Source organism: Pelobates fuscus, chromosome 4, assembly GCF_036172605.1.
Source record: "Pelobates fuscus isolate aPelFus1 chromosome 4, aPelFus1.pri, whole genome shotgun sequence".
Classification (NCBI taxonomy): Eukaryota; Metazoa; Chordata; class Amphibia; order Anura; family Pelobatidae; genus Pelobates; species Pelobates fuscus.
In genome coordinates, this window is record NC_086320.1 from 166,331,360 (window position 1) to 166,349,800 (window position 18,441).

The 18,441-nt window shown below is 42.6% G+C and overlaps 1 protein-coding gene across 2 annotated transcripts in view; it reads right to left on the reverse strand.

The window, feature by feature from the left end:
• Window positions 1–18,441, reverse strand: part of LOC134607930 (enoyl-CoA hydratase EchA19-like) — a 92,916-nt gene that overhangs the window by 33,212 nt on the left and 41,263 nt on the right. For both annotated transcript variants that reach the window (XM_063450526.1, XM_063450525.1), the window contains one exon: window positions 14,098–14,242. In XM_063450526.1, the coding sequence (XP_063306596.1) occupies window positions 14,098–14,242 (145 nt within the window). The remainder of the gene's footprint in view (window positions 1–14,097; window positions 14,243–18,441) is intronic.

Below are 18,441 nucleotides of genomic sequence, written 5' to 3' on the forward strand. Positions count from 1 at the left end.
AGGGAGGAGATCTCCCAGCTGGCCCTTATTTGTTGTTTGTAAGTTTTGTTAAGTTTGTTAAAACTCTGGTGAATATCGGAGGGAACCTCCATATTTTCCAATAGTTCGTTGGAGAAAACTTTATCAGCATCTTTGCACCACATAGTGCTGTCTAGTTTGTTAGCAAGGAAACCTGCCATAGTCACTATAAATGATGGTCGAACACCCAAATTAAATAGTCAAACACACACAGTATTTACACAACCTAGGTATTGAAACCTAAAAAAAGAAGATAAAGAACAAACACTGGAAGGAGATGGATAAAATCCCTCCGCCAGTGTTGTGGTGGTTATAGGATATAGTGGGGCTTGACCCCTGGAAATATATAGAAAGAAGTAGGGCTACTGGTTGGCAACTCGAAACCGGATTGCCCTCCAAATAGACCTTATATCCTTATAGTACAGAAAGGCTTGTACTGCAGATACCCACTGTGGGGAGTCTTTTCATGCAGTGAGCCAAAACAAAAACTCTTTAATAATCCCTCTTAAGGAAAAGAAAACATAAACTGTGTTATATGTACAAGTGTAAGTTTAAAATTGAGGACCTAGTGGGGTAGGGATCATAGCTACGCCTGGCTTTACTGTAATGAACACATAAACTAAGGAGATATCAGTGTGGCTTGAAACATATGTCGAATACTCCACTAGAATATTTGTGTCAAAAGGACCAAGGGTACAGAGTATGCAGTAACAGTTGCTAAAACATCCGGTTATAATATGTATCAACTAGTAGAAGCTACAATATATGCACCCAGAATTCCAAAATGCAAGTACAATAGTACCTAATACATGTTTAAGTGTATTCCAGATTAGATATCCCTTATTGTGTGAAAGAAATGGATACAATTGTAGGGAGTATAAACCTGGAAATAGCTTGAAGGCTGTAGACTGCAATGCAGTATAGAAATATACCTTTGAGCGCTATAAACTTATATCCAGTGCATAAAACAAATTTTCCAGTAGTATCCAGTGCATTTTAAGTATATTCTGAGTACATATCACTTTTTATGTGAGGATACCTGGAGATAGCTAAAGAACTGTTAGGTTACAATGCAATTCAAAAATGGAGATATACCTTTAAATGCCATAGATATATATCCAGTGCAAGAGACAAATCTTGATTTTTAAGGCAAAAGGTATATAGAGACCCATATTAAATCATAAAGGAAGGCATAGTAATGAAATATGTAACCATATGTACAAAGATGCCTAAACAGCTAAATGAGATTTGGGGGTAGGAATCCCTAGCATCTTGTGCATATCATATACATATATACTTAAGTGGTCTTTAAACAGTGCTCAGGATCATAGAGATGTCACAGCCCCAGAATTGTCCAAACAAAAAGATAAATTAAAATAGGATGAACCCGCTCATAGAGAGCTGCTCAACGCGCGTTTCGGCGATACACGTCGCCTTTGTCAAGAGCCGTTTGTAGAGTGGACGGCGCCTCTTTTTAAATGAGTCTTAGGACTTCCCACAATATGACGTAGAACTCCCTGTCCAATCGGAGATTCCGTATGGACGGGAGGGGGCGGAGTAATCCCTTTACTAGGTACAAGGTCCAGCTTGCAGTTAACCCTAGTCGGGAAACAAAGTGCCGGTATAGATCACACTCAAAAGACTCGGACACTGCAGAAAACTGTAAGGGATTGATTGTTCTCCTGTAAAATCCCAAAACAGTAGCAATACTAAGACACTATTATGAGTCAATAGAAATAGAGGACGTCCTAAATAAATGGAACTAGTACTTAAGGGAGGCTGGAATAATCCAGTATATAAACCAGAGTACAACGAATTTTTTCTTGAATCAGTTAAGTTTGCAATTGATAACATTCACCAGAAGGATTTGGACATACAGCCAAATATGAACCTCACGAGATCTGAGAACAAAGCTCTGCAAGCACTCAAAGGTGATACTACAATTACTATCAAACCAGCCGACAAGGGAGGGAATATTGTCATTTTAAACACTACTGATTATATCAAGATGTCTCTCAAGATACTTGAAAACAGAGACACATACCAACCTCTTGAAAAAGATCCCACGAATACATTTCTTCAGGACTATCGATTGATTTTGGATATGGGCCGCAGTAGAGGGGTGCTATCCAGGGAGGAGTACGACTTTATTCTCAATAAACTCCCTAGGATAGCTACCTTCTACTGCCTGCCCAAAGTCCATAAAAATCAAACTAATCCCCCCGGACGCCCCATTGTATCCGGTGTTGACAACCTCACCCAAAATGGCAGTATCTACCTTGATAGGGTTCTCCGCCCATTCGTGGAAAAACTACCGTCTTACATACAAGATACCAAGCAGACATTGGTCCGCCTTTCAAGTTTAAAAATCCCTGAGTCTGTGTCACTCTGTAGCCTCGATGTGGAGGCCCTATACTCCTCGATTCCACACAAGGGGGGTATTCAACATGTGAAACATTTCTTGGATAAAAGGGGCCCTATTTTTAGTGACCATTCCCTTTTCACTCTGGAGCTGCTCGAATTTATTCTTAGCCACAACTACTTCCTCTTTAACGAGAGATTTTACCATCAGGTACAGGGCACTGCGATGGGGACGGCTTGTGCCCCATCGTATGCCAACCTCCATCTGGGCTGGTGGGAGGAAGTAGTTGTGGCGACAGACACAACCTTTGCACCATATAGACCCTTTATCCATCATTGGGCTCGTTACATTGACGATATTTTGATCCTGTGGACAGGCAGTGAGGATCTATTTAAAAGCTTTGTATCACTTCTTAACACTAATAACTTGAATTTATTCTTTACATCGGAATTTGGGGGAGATACACTAAACTTTTTAGACCTCACGATTACACTAAGGGGAGATTCCATCAGTACCACATTATACAAAAAACCAACATCCTCTAATAGCCTTCTACGATGGGAAAGTTTTCACCCCCAACCACTCAAACGGGGGATTCCCACTGGGCAGTATATCAGGGCCCGCAGGAATTGCAGTAATATCGAAGATTTTAAAGTACAAGCCAATGCACTACGACAGCAGTTTAGGGATAAGGGCTATCCGAACAAATGCCTTAAAAAGGCTTATAAAAGAGCTTTAGAGGCAGACAGGGATAGCCTTCTATTACCTAAGAAAGTGGAGTTCACCACTAAACCACAACCCCCACGCTTGATAGCCACATTTGATTCAGGCTGGGAGGCCGTCAGAACGGTATTTCAAAAGTTTTGGCCGTGCCTTTTGGATGATACTCACCTCAAAAGGGTCTTGGGACCTAGGGTCGAAATGACCGCTCGTAGAGGGAAAAACCTCAGAAACATCCTCGTTCCGAGCCATTTCCACTCCCCCCCTTTACGTACCTGGCTACATAATACCACGGTGGGATCATATCAATGTGGCCACTGTGTGGCTTGTAAATTTATCAAACGTGACTCCAAGATCATCTTCGATAGCACTGGAAAAAGATCGTTTAAGATCAAATCTTTTTTCAACTGCAATACCGCAGGCATAGTATACCTCCTCACATGCACCTGCCACCTGCAATACGTGGGAAAAACCTTTAGACCCTTTAAGGAGCGTATCAAAGAGCATGTCAGATCACCTAAACTGCTCGTTGATACCCCCATAGGTCGTCATTTAAAAGAGGCCCATGCTGGCAATCCACAGGGACTTCGGTTCTGTGGACTAGAATTGGTCCGCAAAGATAGACGCAGGGGCAATTACGACCGTTTTCTGAGACAACGGGAAAGTTTTTGGATTTTCCAACTCAAAACATTACACCCAAAAGGTCTCAATGAAGGTTTTTCCTTCGCCCCATTTATCTAAACAATACCAATTCAAATATCCTGCCAGGTCATTTTTGCTAAATTTGCAAAATTTACTTTGTAAATACTATGTAAATATTTCGTATGTACATCTAAAAGATGTTTGGTCGACAAAAAACCCCACCCCCCCCCCCCTTTTCACCTACCCAAGGTTAAGTTATTAACCTTTTAATAATACATGTCAACACAACACGTCCATCCCAACAAATTCTCTGTTTTTCTCTATATGTTAGAAGCTTATTACTTCTTTCAACTTATAATGAACATTTATCTATCTTTCTATAAATGTCCATTTTTCGCCTCTTTTTATACATATTTAGAACTTCCAGTTCGGTCCCTTATCATGGTATAGCAAAATACTGTCCTATATAATAACTGGATTCGTTGTACTCTGGTTTATATACTGGATTATTCCAGCCTCCCTTAAGTACTAGTTCCATTTATTTAGGACGTCCTCTATTTCTATTGACTCATAATAGTGTCTTAGTATTGCTACTGTTTTGGGATTTTACAGGAGAACAATCAATCCCTTACAGTTTTCTGCAGTGTCCGAGTCTTTTGAGTGTGATCTATACCGGCACTTTGTTTCCCGACTAGGGTTAACTGCAAGCTGGACCTTGTACCTAGTAAAGGGATTACTCCGCCCCCTCCCGTCCATACGGAATCTCCGATTGGACAGGGAGTTCTACGTCATATTGTGGGAAGTCCTAAGACTCATTTAAAAAGAGGCGCCGTCCACTCTACAAACGGCTCTTGACAAAGGCGACGTGTATCGCCGAAACGCGCGTTGAGCAGCTCTCTATGAGCGGGTTCATCCTATTTTAATTTATCTTTTTGTTTGGACAATTCTGGGGCTGTGACATCTCTATGATCCTGAGCACTGTTTAAAGACCACTTAAGTATATATGTATATGATATGCACAAGATGCTAGGGATTCCTACCCCCAAATCTCATTTAGCTGTTTAGGCATCTTTGTACATATGGTTACATATTTCATTACTATGCCTTCCTTTATGATTTAATATGGGTCTCTATATACCTTTTGCCTTAAAAATCAAGATTTGTCTCTTGCACTGGATATATATTTATGGCATTTAAAGGTATATCTCCATTTTTGAATTGCATTGTAACCTAACAGTTCTTTAGCTATCTCCAGGTATCCTCACATAAAAAGTGATATGTACTCAGAATATACTTAAAATGCACTGGATACTACTGGAAAATTTGTTTTATGCACTGGATATAAGTTTATAGCGCTCAAAGGTATATTTCTATACTGCATTGCAGTCTACAGCCTTCAAGCTATTTCCAGGTTTATACTCCCTACAATTGTATCCATTTCTTTCACACAATAAGGGATATCTAATCTGGAATACACTTAAACATGTATTAGGTACTATTGTACTTGCATTTTGGAATTCTGGGTGCATATATTGTAGCTTCTACTAGTTGATACATATTATAACCGGATGTTTTAGCAACTGTTACTGCATACTCTGTACCCTTGGTCCTTTTGACACAAATATTCTAGTGGAGTATTCGACATATGTTTCAAGCCACACTGATATCTCCTTAGTTTATGTGTTCATTACAGTAAAGCCAGGCGTAGCTATGATCCCTACCCCACTAGGTCCTCAATTTTAAACTTACACTTGTACATATAACACAGTTTATGTTTTCTTTTCCTTAAGAGGGATTATTAAAGAGTTTTTGTTTTGGCTCACTGCATGAAAAGACTCCCCACAGTGGGTATCTGCAGTACAAGCCTTTCTGTACTATAAGGATATAAGGTCTATTTGGAGGGCAATCCGGTTTCGAGTTGCCAACCAGTAGCCCTACTTCTTTCTATTTCTTTACATATATTCTATCTTGGCAAATAATGCAGTTTACAGGTCTCTAGAGGTGTGCATGTTAACATTCCTTGTGCTCATTGTTTTTCTTTGTTAGTGCATATTCTATAAATCTGAAGTATCTCATGCATAAAAGGATATGAAGGGTGGGTTAAAAATCATTGAGCCAACATTTTGGGAAAATATGAGGATAGATATATCCATGGCCGTTGTCAAAATAGGCACTTTATTAAAAAAAAAAAAAAAAAAGGTGGCAATTTGCTTGTGTGGCTTTAAAACAGACCACATGATGGTAAACATTCAGTAGCAGAGCTCATGGAAGCAGGTCTCTATGTTTACATGTGGTGAAGTAGTCTCTTTTTTTAGTCCTGTGGAGCTGTCAACAAAGTTTGACTACCCTGCAATGAATGGCACATAATACAGGTTCACCACGTAATTCATGACCAATATACACGTCAATCTGCTTCCGTTATCAACCATTGAGGAATGATGGGTGTGTGACGTATGTGTCAACATCAAGTGTGGAAAGTTACATGTATAAAAAGGACCATGGATCACTATTTTTTCATCTACTGAATGTCACACAAATAAACAATAAATAGCACACAACTGGAATTTGGAGGGTTACCTGACATTGCTGCAGTTTTTCTTTATATATAGGATCTCTGTAGTAAATATGGACAGGATATGTGTACTTTATAAATTTATGTAGAACGGATCAACACAAATTAACCAAGGATAAAGCAATTTATAGAATAAGATTTAGAATAATATGAATAGATACAGAAATATATAATTTTAACTAGTCAGACTAAAAAAAAAAAAAAAAGTAGTCACAACAAATAATTGTATCTCAACTGAACCGATCGGCCGCATGTCACTAAGGCTCCGAGCCGACGAACGCTTATATAGCCGCATAATTGGTCTTCTAACGCCCCAAACTACCGGCAAATCACCACGAGCCCTGACCCACCAGCCATGGGGAAGAAAAACAAAAAGCTGAGATCCGAAAAACCGCATATGGGCATGAATATCGGCAACCTGTGGCACCAGGCCCGCAGTGGAGAGGTGCCCAAGATGGCCGACGGCTCAGATGTAGACACAGAAATCTCGGAGGATTACTCCCAGGGAATGGCGGAGGGGAGCACAGTGGAGTGGCAGACCACCAAACCCTTCATCTCTCCGCCAGAATCTGCTCCGGTAACGACCGCAATCATGAGGGAGCTCCTTGCGGAACTCAGACAGAACCTCCAGGCCGACACGGCCCAACTCCGACAAGAGGTACGAGGCCTAACAAACGTCATGGGGGCCATAGAAAGTGATGCCCGCAAAAATACCCAGCATACCGCCCAACTTCAGCAGGCTGTACAGGAGCTACAGACACAACAAGCTAGAACTGATCAGAAGCTGGCGGCGGCGGAGGACCAGAGGCGCAGTCTAAACCTCAAGATAAGAGGTATATCAGAGGAGACCTCGGAGACTGAGATACCACACATGCTGCGGCGACTCCTTGCAGCGCTGCTGCCACCCAAGCAGGCAAAACAGGTGGGCCTGGAGGGGACTTTCCGCTTGCCTAAATCGGCGAAAGCACCTAGAGACTTACTGCTGAGATTCCAGAGCAGCAAGGATAGATTAGCAGTTATGGGAGCTGTCCAAAACGACTCACCTTACGCCTTTGAAGGAATGCAGCTCTCATTCTATAGGGACTTCTCAGGATACACCATGGCATGGAGAAGGTCACTGCAGGCCTTCACATCCCTGCTCCGAGCCAAAGGCATCTCATACTGATGGAAATTACAACACCTTGTGGAGGTCCAACATGGCACTGCAACACACTTTATCCGGGATCTACGGGAAACTAGCGACCTGCTGCCTATCTTGGGACTGCCTAAGGATGCCCTGAAAACAGCCAAACCACATACCACGGTCCCAGCAACCCACACATGGAACCCGGACACAGTGCTCCCTTTTGTACCCCAGGGGACGCAGCCAGGCGCCTATGTGGCGATCACCACTTGACTGGCCATGGACACTCTGCAGAGTCCGGCGGATTCCAACCCACTGGGACTGGCGGCCACACCAGCAGTTGACGTTCAAATGCTCTGATTGACTTTGCCTGTGTTATTTTATGTTCCTCCTTTGGTTCTACTTTACCTTTATTTCAACTTCCATACCCTCCTGCTACAGCGTTTTCCACGTGGGATTAACACTTATGTAGTAGGAAATAAGAAACAGGGGACTGAGACCCAAGACTACCCCCCACCCCACATGTAGCAACGGGCTAACTCACGCACATCAGGGACGAGACACCACCCCTTCGGAGCCACCTAAACTCAACACCGACCAGCACAGTTTAACCCCCCATGACCACGGGCCCCAACGCTGACCTCTAGTATAGCCCTACCTTCAGACATACAGCAAACACCCTCACCCACAGACTGCCACCATAGGCTTATGGCGCACACCCAGAGCTCCACCTAAACATAGATGAAGCACTAACAGCCCCCCCTCCCCCACCCCACACGGAACGACCACTAGCCCTCATAAACCCCTACCTGACTTAAACCAACTGAGACTCATGAATACACCTCTAAAACCTAAACTGTGCTGTCCATTTACAGGTCATAACGTTATATCCATATACCTGTAATGAGAGACCTACCAAGGATTCTGTTTATCAATGATCCCTTATCTCCAAACAGACACACAAAGAGTTTATATTCACTGTTAACACCATGATGATGACTGGGTAGATAAGCTAGCCTGCCAGATGTTAACATAGCCTTCACCTTTCTATAAAAATAAAAATGTGCAGTTTGCTCTGTGCCCAGTACAAACCCATCGTTGTCATATGAATGCGTGCTGTTGTGGCACATTGTTCATGCGTGTTATTCTTTTGCACAAGTAAAATAAAGAATTAAAAAAAAAAAAATACAACAATCCAGCAAAATACCAAAAGCAAACAAACTTACAATTATGAGTTACTTTTTTTTAAGTTTTATGAACATATTAACCCTTGTTGTTTATACCATGGTGAAAAAGATGCATCGGGAAATAAGCTGATCTTCCTGGGCTACATAAATAAATAATATTTGATACTTTGATCATTAAAATGTTGATTATATTCAGGCTGCTTTCTGTTGCATGAACTACAGAATGAAAAATATAAACTCAGATGCACAATGCTAATTAAATAGGATAAGGTCTCTTAATAGTAGATACCACCTATCCTCCAAATTCAAGATTTTGTGATTTTCACTGTGATGGAGAGACAAAAATAAAATAAAAAACACAGTGATTTTTATGTAAATATGTAAAATGTGGTGACAGTAAATCTGTTATCTGTCTATCTATACATACACATACACACACATGTATTGTTTATTATCTAAATACATGGTTTGATTATTTTTTGGTATTGTTACCTTAAATCCATTTAAGAATCATTCTCATTGTAATTATTTAATAAGAATGTAGGTGTGTCATGCACTGAGGGCATGAATCTGTCCCAGCATTTCAGGAGTTAACCTGGTTTTCTTGTCTTGGTCTCTTCTGGCGCGAAGTGAACCCCTTTGATCATAGGTCATTTATGTGTCTGTATGACAACATATCCACACATATAAGGATCTTAGAGACAATCTATCTGTTGTTCCGAGGTGGATTTGCTCCAGTAACCTAAATAAACCAGGTATAATAAACTGGCTATGAGGTTAGAGTGAGCTGGCTTTTATTGAACCACAACTAATTTTTTTTTGCATTTGTCTACATTCCTTTTATATGTCACTTTGTTTTATGTAATTTAGGCACTGTGTAACATTTACATATAACAAGAAAGAAATTGTCAACCATTAAGACCTAACCTTTTATTTTTGAGTTGTTTTCAGACAAAAAGCAGTGTTTATATTGCTGCCTAGGAACACCTCTTTTAGCAGTCACTGAGATGGCCAGTAGAGGAGCTTACTAGTCCAGTGATAAAATCTTGTTTAGATGGTTATTTATATTGCATTTCCCCAAGCATACCTAGTGTGCGTGTGTGTTCAAGTTTGTTTGTTAGTTTGAAGCATTGGTACTTATATACATATTTGTAGGGACTGTCCTGAGCTTACTTTTTTTGGTCTGTAATTTAAAAAACTATTTCTCATGTATCTGACACTCATGTGAAATTGATCTCAGCATTATTCTTATTACATCATCGTGATCTACCAATTAAGGGGTATAAAAATTGGCTACTCATGCCTCGTTTCCACTGAGCAGTATGGTTCGGGTCGGCACAGTTCGGAAGGGTTAGAGTGGTCCAGCCTATTCGGGTGAGCGTTTCCACTGCAAGTCGGACGGCCAAGGAGCATGCAGGGTTTAGACCAAATGCCTAGCGTGTCATTTGTCGTGAGCACTGACGTTTTCCTTTCTGCCAATCAATGGATTGTATAGTGTGACGCCAGTAGCTCCTCCCTAACCGTACCGTACCATTTCCTATGGACCTACATCTGAAGGGGACCCAGGAATGGTGCGGTTTGGTTCGGTTGTATGGGCCACTTTCATAATGGAAACACCCAAAGTAGCGAACCAGACCGTACCTACCCGAATCTAACCAAACCGCTCAGTGGAAACTGGGCATTAGACATCTCTATAATGCATCATAGACACAGATTCCTGCATCAATTTGGCTATAGCTGAATAAAGTTGTAGCTGAATAAAGGGATCCACTCTATGGAGCTTTTCGTGACCTGTACTCTTAACAATTCTGACATTTCTAAATTACAATTCTATTAAATAATAACCATTTTAAATTGTTAATTTATGGTTTACATGAGATAGTTTTTTAGATTCATAGGATTATCGTTGTTTTTTTTTCCCCACTTTTGTTTATCTTCCTCTTTCTTTTTTTTTGTACATGATGCAATTGTGCCCCAGATCAAGGTGAGGAAAGAGAGAAGCAGAGTCACTGAGCATTGTAACATTGTAATCATGCAACTCATGGCGATTGGGTCCTGGGGGGACTGCCTTAGTTACCAGGCATGTCCCCACAATTAATCCCACCTGGTAAGTATGCACTGTGGGGGGGGGGGGCATGGAAGGTGAAATTGTTAAAGAACCAATCTTGGTATGTAGCCCATCTCAGTGTCTACAAATATTGCCCGTGTAGTGGCTGATAGTGTCCCTCTGTGTGCTTCATTAACATGTAGTCTCCAGAGTGAGAATGCTGCACATACAAACGTCATGCCCCATTATCACTTCAAAACACTGGAGTAGTCACAGTGCTTGGAGTAACCTTTTAAATTTACTACCTCTGATACAGAATGCTAAAAACGGCCCCAGCTAACAGAGGGGTGCCTCAGGTATTGATATCTCAGTCTTCTTGACATGAGCAGGGTTTTAACTCTGCTCAGACCAATTTGCAGGTTCTGGGATATAAATCTGCATGCAAAGGGCTCATTTTTGGGTGTTGAGTATAGCTCACTGGTCAGTGTGGGGTCACTTATTTTGCCCAAGCTGACAGGTATTACATTATATCCAGGGTTCCCAGTTACCAGTAAGGAAACAGTCCTGGCTGGAAAATGCTGTAACTGGTCATTAAGGGGTTACTGCAGCTTCTGATGGCACAGACATGTGCAAATAAAGATTTATTAATACTGTAACATGAAATTTGCTACAGACACCCAACCTTCAATGGGGCAAAACGCATCTGGATGCTTAGGATGACAACTCTTCAATATTCTTATCCTCTACACTAACTGGACGGCACAAAGCCCAGAAGAAGCCCCTCTCAAATCACCCTGCATTCAATGGAACACAGCATTGCAGAAGGTGCACAAGAACTCTGGTGGTGATTGCACCAACTTGTGTAGTGATATACAAAAGTGAGAATTCAATTCATCTGTTTGTTTTAAACAACTTGTGAAAAAAATACTTTTGGTAAAAAGGAGCACAAACATGTATTGCTGACCCTATAGTGCTAAACCCACCATTTAGGTTGCTTGCCCCCCCTTAACCCTCCTATAAAAGTTTAAAACTCACCTTATTTCAAACGCTGCGCGAGTCCACCGGTGCTCGCTGCGCCCACTTTGTGACACCATCAAAATGGTCGATTTTTAGCAAATTCAATGATTTCCTATATGGAAAGCATTGGATTGGCTATAATCGACACTGGGCATGACAAATGCCGTTTTGGCCAAGCAGGACCTCCTCATAGAGATGCATTGAATCAATGCATCTCTATGAGGAAAAATTCAGCGTCTCCATGCTGAATGGCAGGGCTGCTTTCTGTGCAGCCCTGAGCCAGGGAGCACCTCCAGTGGCCATCTGAGGAGTGACCACTTGGAGGTGTCCCTAGGGACAATGTAAACACTGAAAAGGCCGTTTTCTTCCTCTTTGTCTTGTTTTTCATGTCTGGCTGCATTTGAGAGATATCAAAGACCACAGATGGTTTTTTGAAAGACTACAATTGAATTTATCACACCCATAGACTTTTTCAGCACACCAGGTGTCACGATTACCAGAAGAACCCAAACACGCTGACAGATCACAGACACACAGAATTGCAATACCGGTCCTAAGAATGGCCGGGCTATGCAAAAGAGATAGAGTAGTCAGGGTACAAGCCGAGGTCAAGGATCACAGTAAACGAGAAACGAGACGAAGTCAATAACCAGAGAATGAACCACAATACAAACAAACTATTGGTCTGTGAAAGACCACAACTGGGCACTGAGACAAGGGGGAGGTAAACTTATATACACACAGGGTGTGTCTGATTCGCTAACTTCTCATTATTGTTAATTACAACACGTGGGATGTGTCTTTTCCTTCTCTTGTGATCAGTGAAGTCATCACTGTGTGTCGGGTCACATGACCAGGTCTGACACACATATAAGTAAGCTGCCTTGGAGCAGACAGCGTCAGAAACACTGTCAGGTTGGGGAGCGGTGGCAGGGACAGCCGCAAGCCGTGGACAGGAACTGGAAGACGCCGCTCGCGGTGATGGGGTAAACAAGGACGCAGCAAGCAGCGCGGAGGCAGGGAACCTGACACCAGGGACATTTTGCATTAAAATCCTGCACTTAAAACAAAGTTCTGTTATTTATGTAACAGTTTTAATTCCTAGTTTGAACACTTTATCTCAGTAGGATCTTTTATATGTATGTTTTGGTAGTTGAAGCATTTTAAAGTGTGACCTGTCTGTTCTTGTCTCCCCTACCTCATATAGAGCTTTGTACACATTTTAGGTAATCTAAGCATTTTAAGGTGTTTACATTTGATATACTATTTTCAGTATTTCTAGGAACAGTGGTTATTTTTTTGATTGCAGCCCTTGTATTTTTCTCTCCAAAATAATGCTTTTATTACCTCCTCCACCTTTTTTTTTTTTTTTTATTCTCTCCCTTTACACTCCATTTTATTTCTTATTGGATCTTCTGGGAGATACTAATTATCCCCCAACATATGTTGCCTTTCAGAAGCTTTTTTAACTAATCCTTCTGTTTATTAGTAGAGAAAAAAGCCAATTTGCTGTGGAAATACAGTTTGCAAAGAGGCCCATTCATTTAAATCAAGTGCAGTGCTTCCTCAATTATATAGAAGGTTCACAAAGTAATGAATAGAAGCCAAAAATGACTAAATAGTGAAAAATTCTATATGCAAACAGAGAAGCACAAACACAACACTTTTCTTTTTGAAAAGAGAAGCTACATCTGAGAGAAACATTAAAACATGATTAACAAAATGTTATAAAATAAAGGCACAATACTGAATAATATGCAGAAATAGACCAGAAACAAGAAGATAGTAGCAAATATGTTTGTTTTGAAAACTTTAGCTAATACAAGACGATCAATAAATCAATCTCAAAATATGTGTCACAAAATTGGCCATTTTATAAATGCTTTACAAATACTGTAGATGTGGCTACTATAACACATATTGCATGGTAGTGTAATAAATAAACTACAGGAAAAGTATGGGCTTTAGTAATAAACAAACACCTCAATTTAATGCTTTTGGGGTGCTTGCAGTCATGTACACTATTGAAAATAAATAGAAAATATGTATCAAAATAGAAATATGTCAATGAATGTATGTCTAGAAATGTCTCTAGATAACAAGAGTGTGCAATGTGTGTATCCAATGATCTTCTGAAGCCCTATAGATCAAAATACCTAAAATATGTAAATTACATATCTAGGTATTTTTAGTCTTTTATTTTGCCTTTAGCAATGTTGTGTGTGTTTTCCTTTGATCTCATAGGCTCACATACAAGTTGCTACAGCTCTGAATTATAAGCCTAACACATTTTATTTTGCACTATGCGAGTCTTTAAGAGAACTACTAAATTGGCTCCTGTATCGGTAATACAAGTAATACAAAAAGAAGTGAAACTATTTAAAAGATTTAATGTAAAAAAAACCTCACCGAAACGTCTGCAGAACACTCCAAAAGTGGCACTCTCCTCCACCACACGAAGATCTGCCAGAAGTGACAGCTCAAGACCACCAGCTACAGCATAACCACTCACTGCAGCAATAACAGGTTTTGAAAATTGCATTCTTGATGGTCCCTGTGAAAACATCGCAATAATTGCTTATCCCTATGAAAGAGTTTCATGCAAAAAAAAAAATAATATTTAGAATCCGAAGCATCAAAGTCTAATAAAACAAATAGACAATATTAATGTTAGAAAAGAGTTGCTGAAGGGTGTTGGTACATTGCATTACACTGCATTGGCTTAAAATGGAATTGTCATTTGTGGGTTCTTTACATTATTTACCAAGACCCTCCTAGATGACATGTCCACTTGCATGGCCACTATTTATGTTCCTTTGGTTTCTGGTGGTTTCCATTTCCAGAAGCCATGTCAATCAAAAACAAAATGGGTGATATATGGAAGAACCTGCAAGACCATGAGTTCTTGCACTGGTCTTCTCTTGCACACCCTTTAAGATACCACAGGCATCTACTCTGCATCACATGAGAATATAAATGTTCACATCAACTGTTGAAAGCGATGGCTAATGAAAAACGACAGGATGTGGAAGCAGATTTGTTCTTTGCTGTATTTTGCCAACAATTGGGTCAATGAGACAATGTAGCCCTTACTTTGTCTCATGTATGTTTTGTGATTGGATTGGAATGTCAAATAAATTCAAATACAGTAAAAATAATTATTTATATAAACTATCCTATTTGAAAAACTCAAAAGTAGGGGGCAGGGCCACGCAGCCAAGATGGCCGGACATGCTTCTATTCAGCTCCCACAATACAGAGCTAACTTTTATTAGCATTTATTACTCAATATTGAACTGGAGGCAACCTTGATTGAGCAGCACACAACTGGTATACGCAGTGGAAGCCCGGGATTACGTTCACCGTTCAAGTACAAGGCCTGATCACCTTGTGGCCGGGGGAGGTGGCCGATCTCCTGCTACTTGGCACACATCAAACAGCATCTGTTCTGCCACCCCCCGCAACCTTCACTTTAGACTGGTGGGGGATATACTGGTCACCGCTGGGGATACTCACCTCTCTGCACCAGCAAAATGTAGTGCCGCATTGGAGACCATGTGGTGTGCCTAAGATGGCCGCTGAGCCACAGCTTCTTCGGGCTCAAGGGGGCTTGGAGAATGGGACCTGGTGGGAACATTTCAGGACCCAATTTGAAATGCTTTGCCAGGAGTTTTGGAGGCGAATTCACAGCTGATTGAGCACTCTTACCCCACCTGATTTGCCGGAGAATTGTGATTCTGTGCTAGACTACCGGTCTTGCTCTGGGGTCCACCAGGAGGTATGTCCACCCTGCCACCCAAGTACCCAGAAGGTTCCACAACATCTGGAGCACCCACAGGCCGTGACCCTGCCGTGACCAGGCCGTGACTTGCGCCAAGGGTTTCCCTTAAGGCCCAGGCTCAACTGGGAGGAGAGCTCTGTCACAGCAATACTACTAAAGAACACAAGCAGGAAGACATGTATCGGCTCTATTTACATTACTGTGTGGGAGCCACTGGTGAGGGATATCCCGGCATCAGCTAATCGACTCTACCTACCTGCTGCTGGAGGGACTGTGGACCGGCTAGCACCTCGGCTGCACAAAGCCTGTGACACCGATCGAGTTAAAATGGCGGAGCCCCCAAAAGCCCCTACTGCACTTGACCCACTGGGGACAAGCTTGGCCCGGCTTGATAAAATATTCACTGACTTTTGGCTGAAATTAGAACGTAAGCAAAGTCAAGCCAGGAAGCTCAGTAGGAGCTGCAGCTCATCACAAGATTCAAATGCAGTCGCACAGCGCAACATATCTGCCCCCCCTCGTCCGCCTGAAAAAGGACGAGACGACATTACGCCCTTCACCTATGGTGAAATAACAGAGACACCGGGGAGAGAAGGTGAGAGGGTACAACCAGGGCAATACCCAAGCTGTCCGCCCACCCAGACTAAGGGACAAAAGAAGCTTGCGCCCACGACACCGCCCATACCAGCGAAGGCCCGAAGGCCGAAATAGGCTCCAAATCATCAAGGACCTCAGTTGCCCCTCACATGGGATGGACTTGGCCTTGCAAAGTTATCGAGGCCGTGGCTTAGGGGTGATGGCCCTGAAACAGGTTGGGGAGGAGAGGAAGGCAACTACTCGGCATACCTATGCAGATACTCTGTGGCGGATCACGTGGCAGTGTGGTGAGCATTCACAAGTGGCACTCCCAAAAGGCGAAAACCCACTTGCAGGGAATCTCCTACTGAGAGCTCTGCAGTCTCCCCTCCAACTGGGAATTAGTTGAAGGTACACTGGGTTCATGGAATCACTGTAGTGAACCCATCGACATAAGCATCATCTACACTTACATTGTAGTGGACTCCTGTACTACACTTCTCTATTAAGAATTAGCCTGATGATATTGCTTGCATTCAAATACTTTTTTACTACGACTAACCATTTAGTCAGTAAGCTTAGCCTGTTTTATTTACTTCTTTAGTTCTCTACTCGCTGACATATGGTATGTAAGCTTGATTATTAATTGTTTGCCTCATCTTAACATGTCGATCTACAATAGACACTTATCTCTTATTAGCAATCTGAACTAGACATGTCTGTTTAGCCTGTTTACTATATACTTAAAACAACTCAAAAGTAAGAATGCTGCTGTAACTCCCTGCACAATATACATTTACGATTATCCTAGGTAGTATGTTCACCGTATACATATTATTGGTTTCATTTGCTTTGCAAAGCAAAATATAGTCCTTACAGGAGCACTGTAGACACCATAACCACTTAAACCGTTTGTTGAAGTGGTTATGTTGCCTGTTATCTGTAGGTGCTGGGTCCAGCAGTACTGGTAAATGGTTTACTCACTGTGTAGCAGAGATGCTCAGTCCCCAGCAACCTGGCCTCCAATTACCATATGACAGAGGCAGAGCCAGGGCCGGCCCAAGACATTGTGCTGCCTGGGTCCCAGGATGAAATGCATTGTGTGAATCTGTGTTTAGATGTGTAAGGAATGCAAGGTGTATTTCTGTGGTGTGTAAAGGGTGCATTGAGTGTGTGTAAGATGCATTGTGTTTCTGTGTGTGTAAGAGATGCATTTGTGTGTGTGCATAAGGGATGCATTGTGTGTTTTTGTATATAAGGGATGCATTGTGTGTGCAAGGGCTGCATTGTGTGTGTGTTTGTGTGCGGGATGCATTGTGTGTGTGTAATGGATGCATTGTGTGTAAGGCTGAGTGTGTAAGGGAAGCATGGTGTGTTTAAGTGTGTGTGTAGGGTTCAATATATGTTTCGGTGTGTGAATAGGGATGCATTGTATGTTTATGTGTGTGTGTGTGTAAGGATGCATTGTGTGTTTCTGTGTATGTGTAAGGATGCATTGTGTATGTGTGTAGTGTGAAAGAGAGGGTTTGTGGCCCCTCTGTGTGTCTTTCCCCTCCCATCCCCAGGTCCCTCTGTGTGTCTCTCTCCTGAGCCCCTCTGTGTGTCCCTTAGTAAACTTCCCTCCCCTCCTGTCCCTTAGTGCTCTCCCCCCTTCCCTGTCCCTTAGTGGTCTCTCTTCTTCCCATCTCCCCTGGTGGTCTCTCTCTCCCCCTTCCCTTGGTGGTCTCTTCCCTCTCTCCCCCCACCCCTGGTGGTCTCTTCCCTCTCCCCCCCCTGTGGTCTCTTCCCTCTCCCCCCGGTGGTATCTCCCCTTCCCTTGTGTGCCTCCTACCTTCCTGTGTAGCCTGGCTGGGCGGTGTGGACCGCGGTACAGGAGCTTCTGTTTCCCGTACCCGGCCGGACTGACAGGAAGTGCTCACTGAGAGAGCACTTCCTGTAAGTCTGACCGGGTACAAAAAGCTCCTGTACCGCAGTCCGCCCCACCTGGCCACGCTACTGAGAGTGACTGGCAGGAGGGAGCGCTGTGCGCTTCTCTCCTACCAGGTCGCTCATATCCTGCGCCCCCCAGAGCCAGTGCACCCTAAAGGATGCGCCGGCCCTGGTGTTACCCCGCCCCATGATGCACACCCTGGTGCGTTCCGCACCCCCTGCACCTGCCTTGTGATGCCACTGGTTAAGTGTGGTTCTATGAGTGTGCTGGGGATGTAGTGTGCCTGTGTGAGTGCTGGGGGGGAAGTGCAGTGTGTCTACGAGTATCTGGGATTGGCTTACTATATGCAACATGCAGTGTGTGCACTACAGCCAATCATGAAACTTACCCTGCTCCTCACGTCCCCACCGCTGTTGCCTGACTCCTGTCTGCCGGTTCCTGCATTAGGGAGCTCCATGTCCTGCCG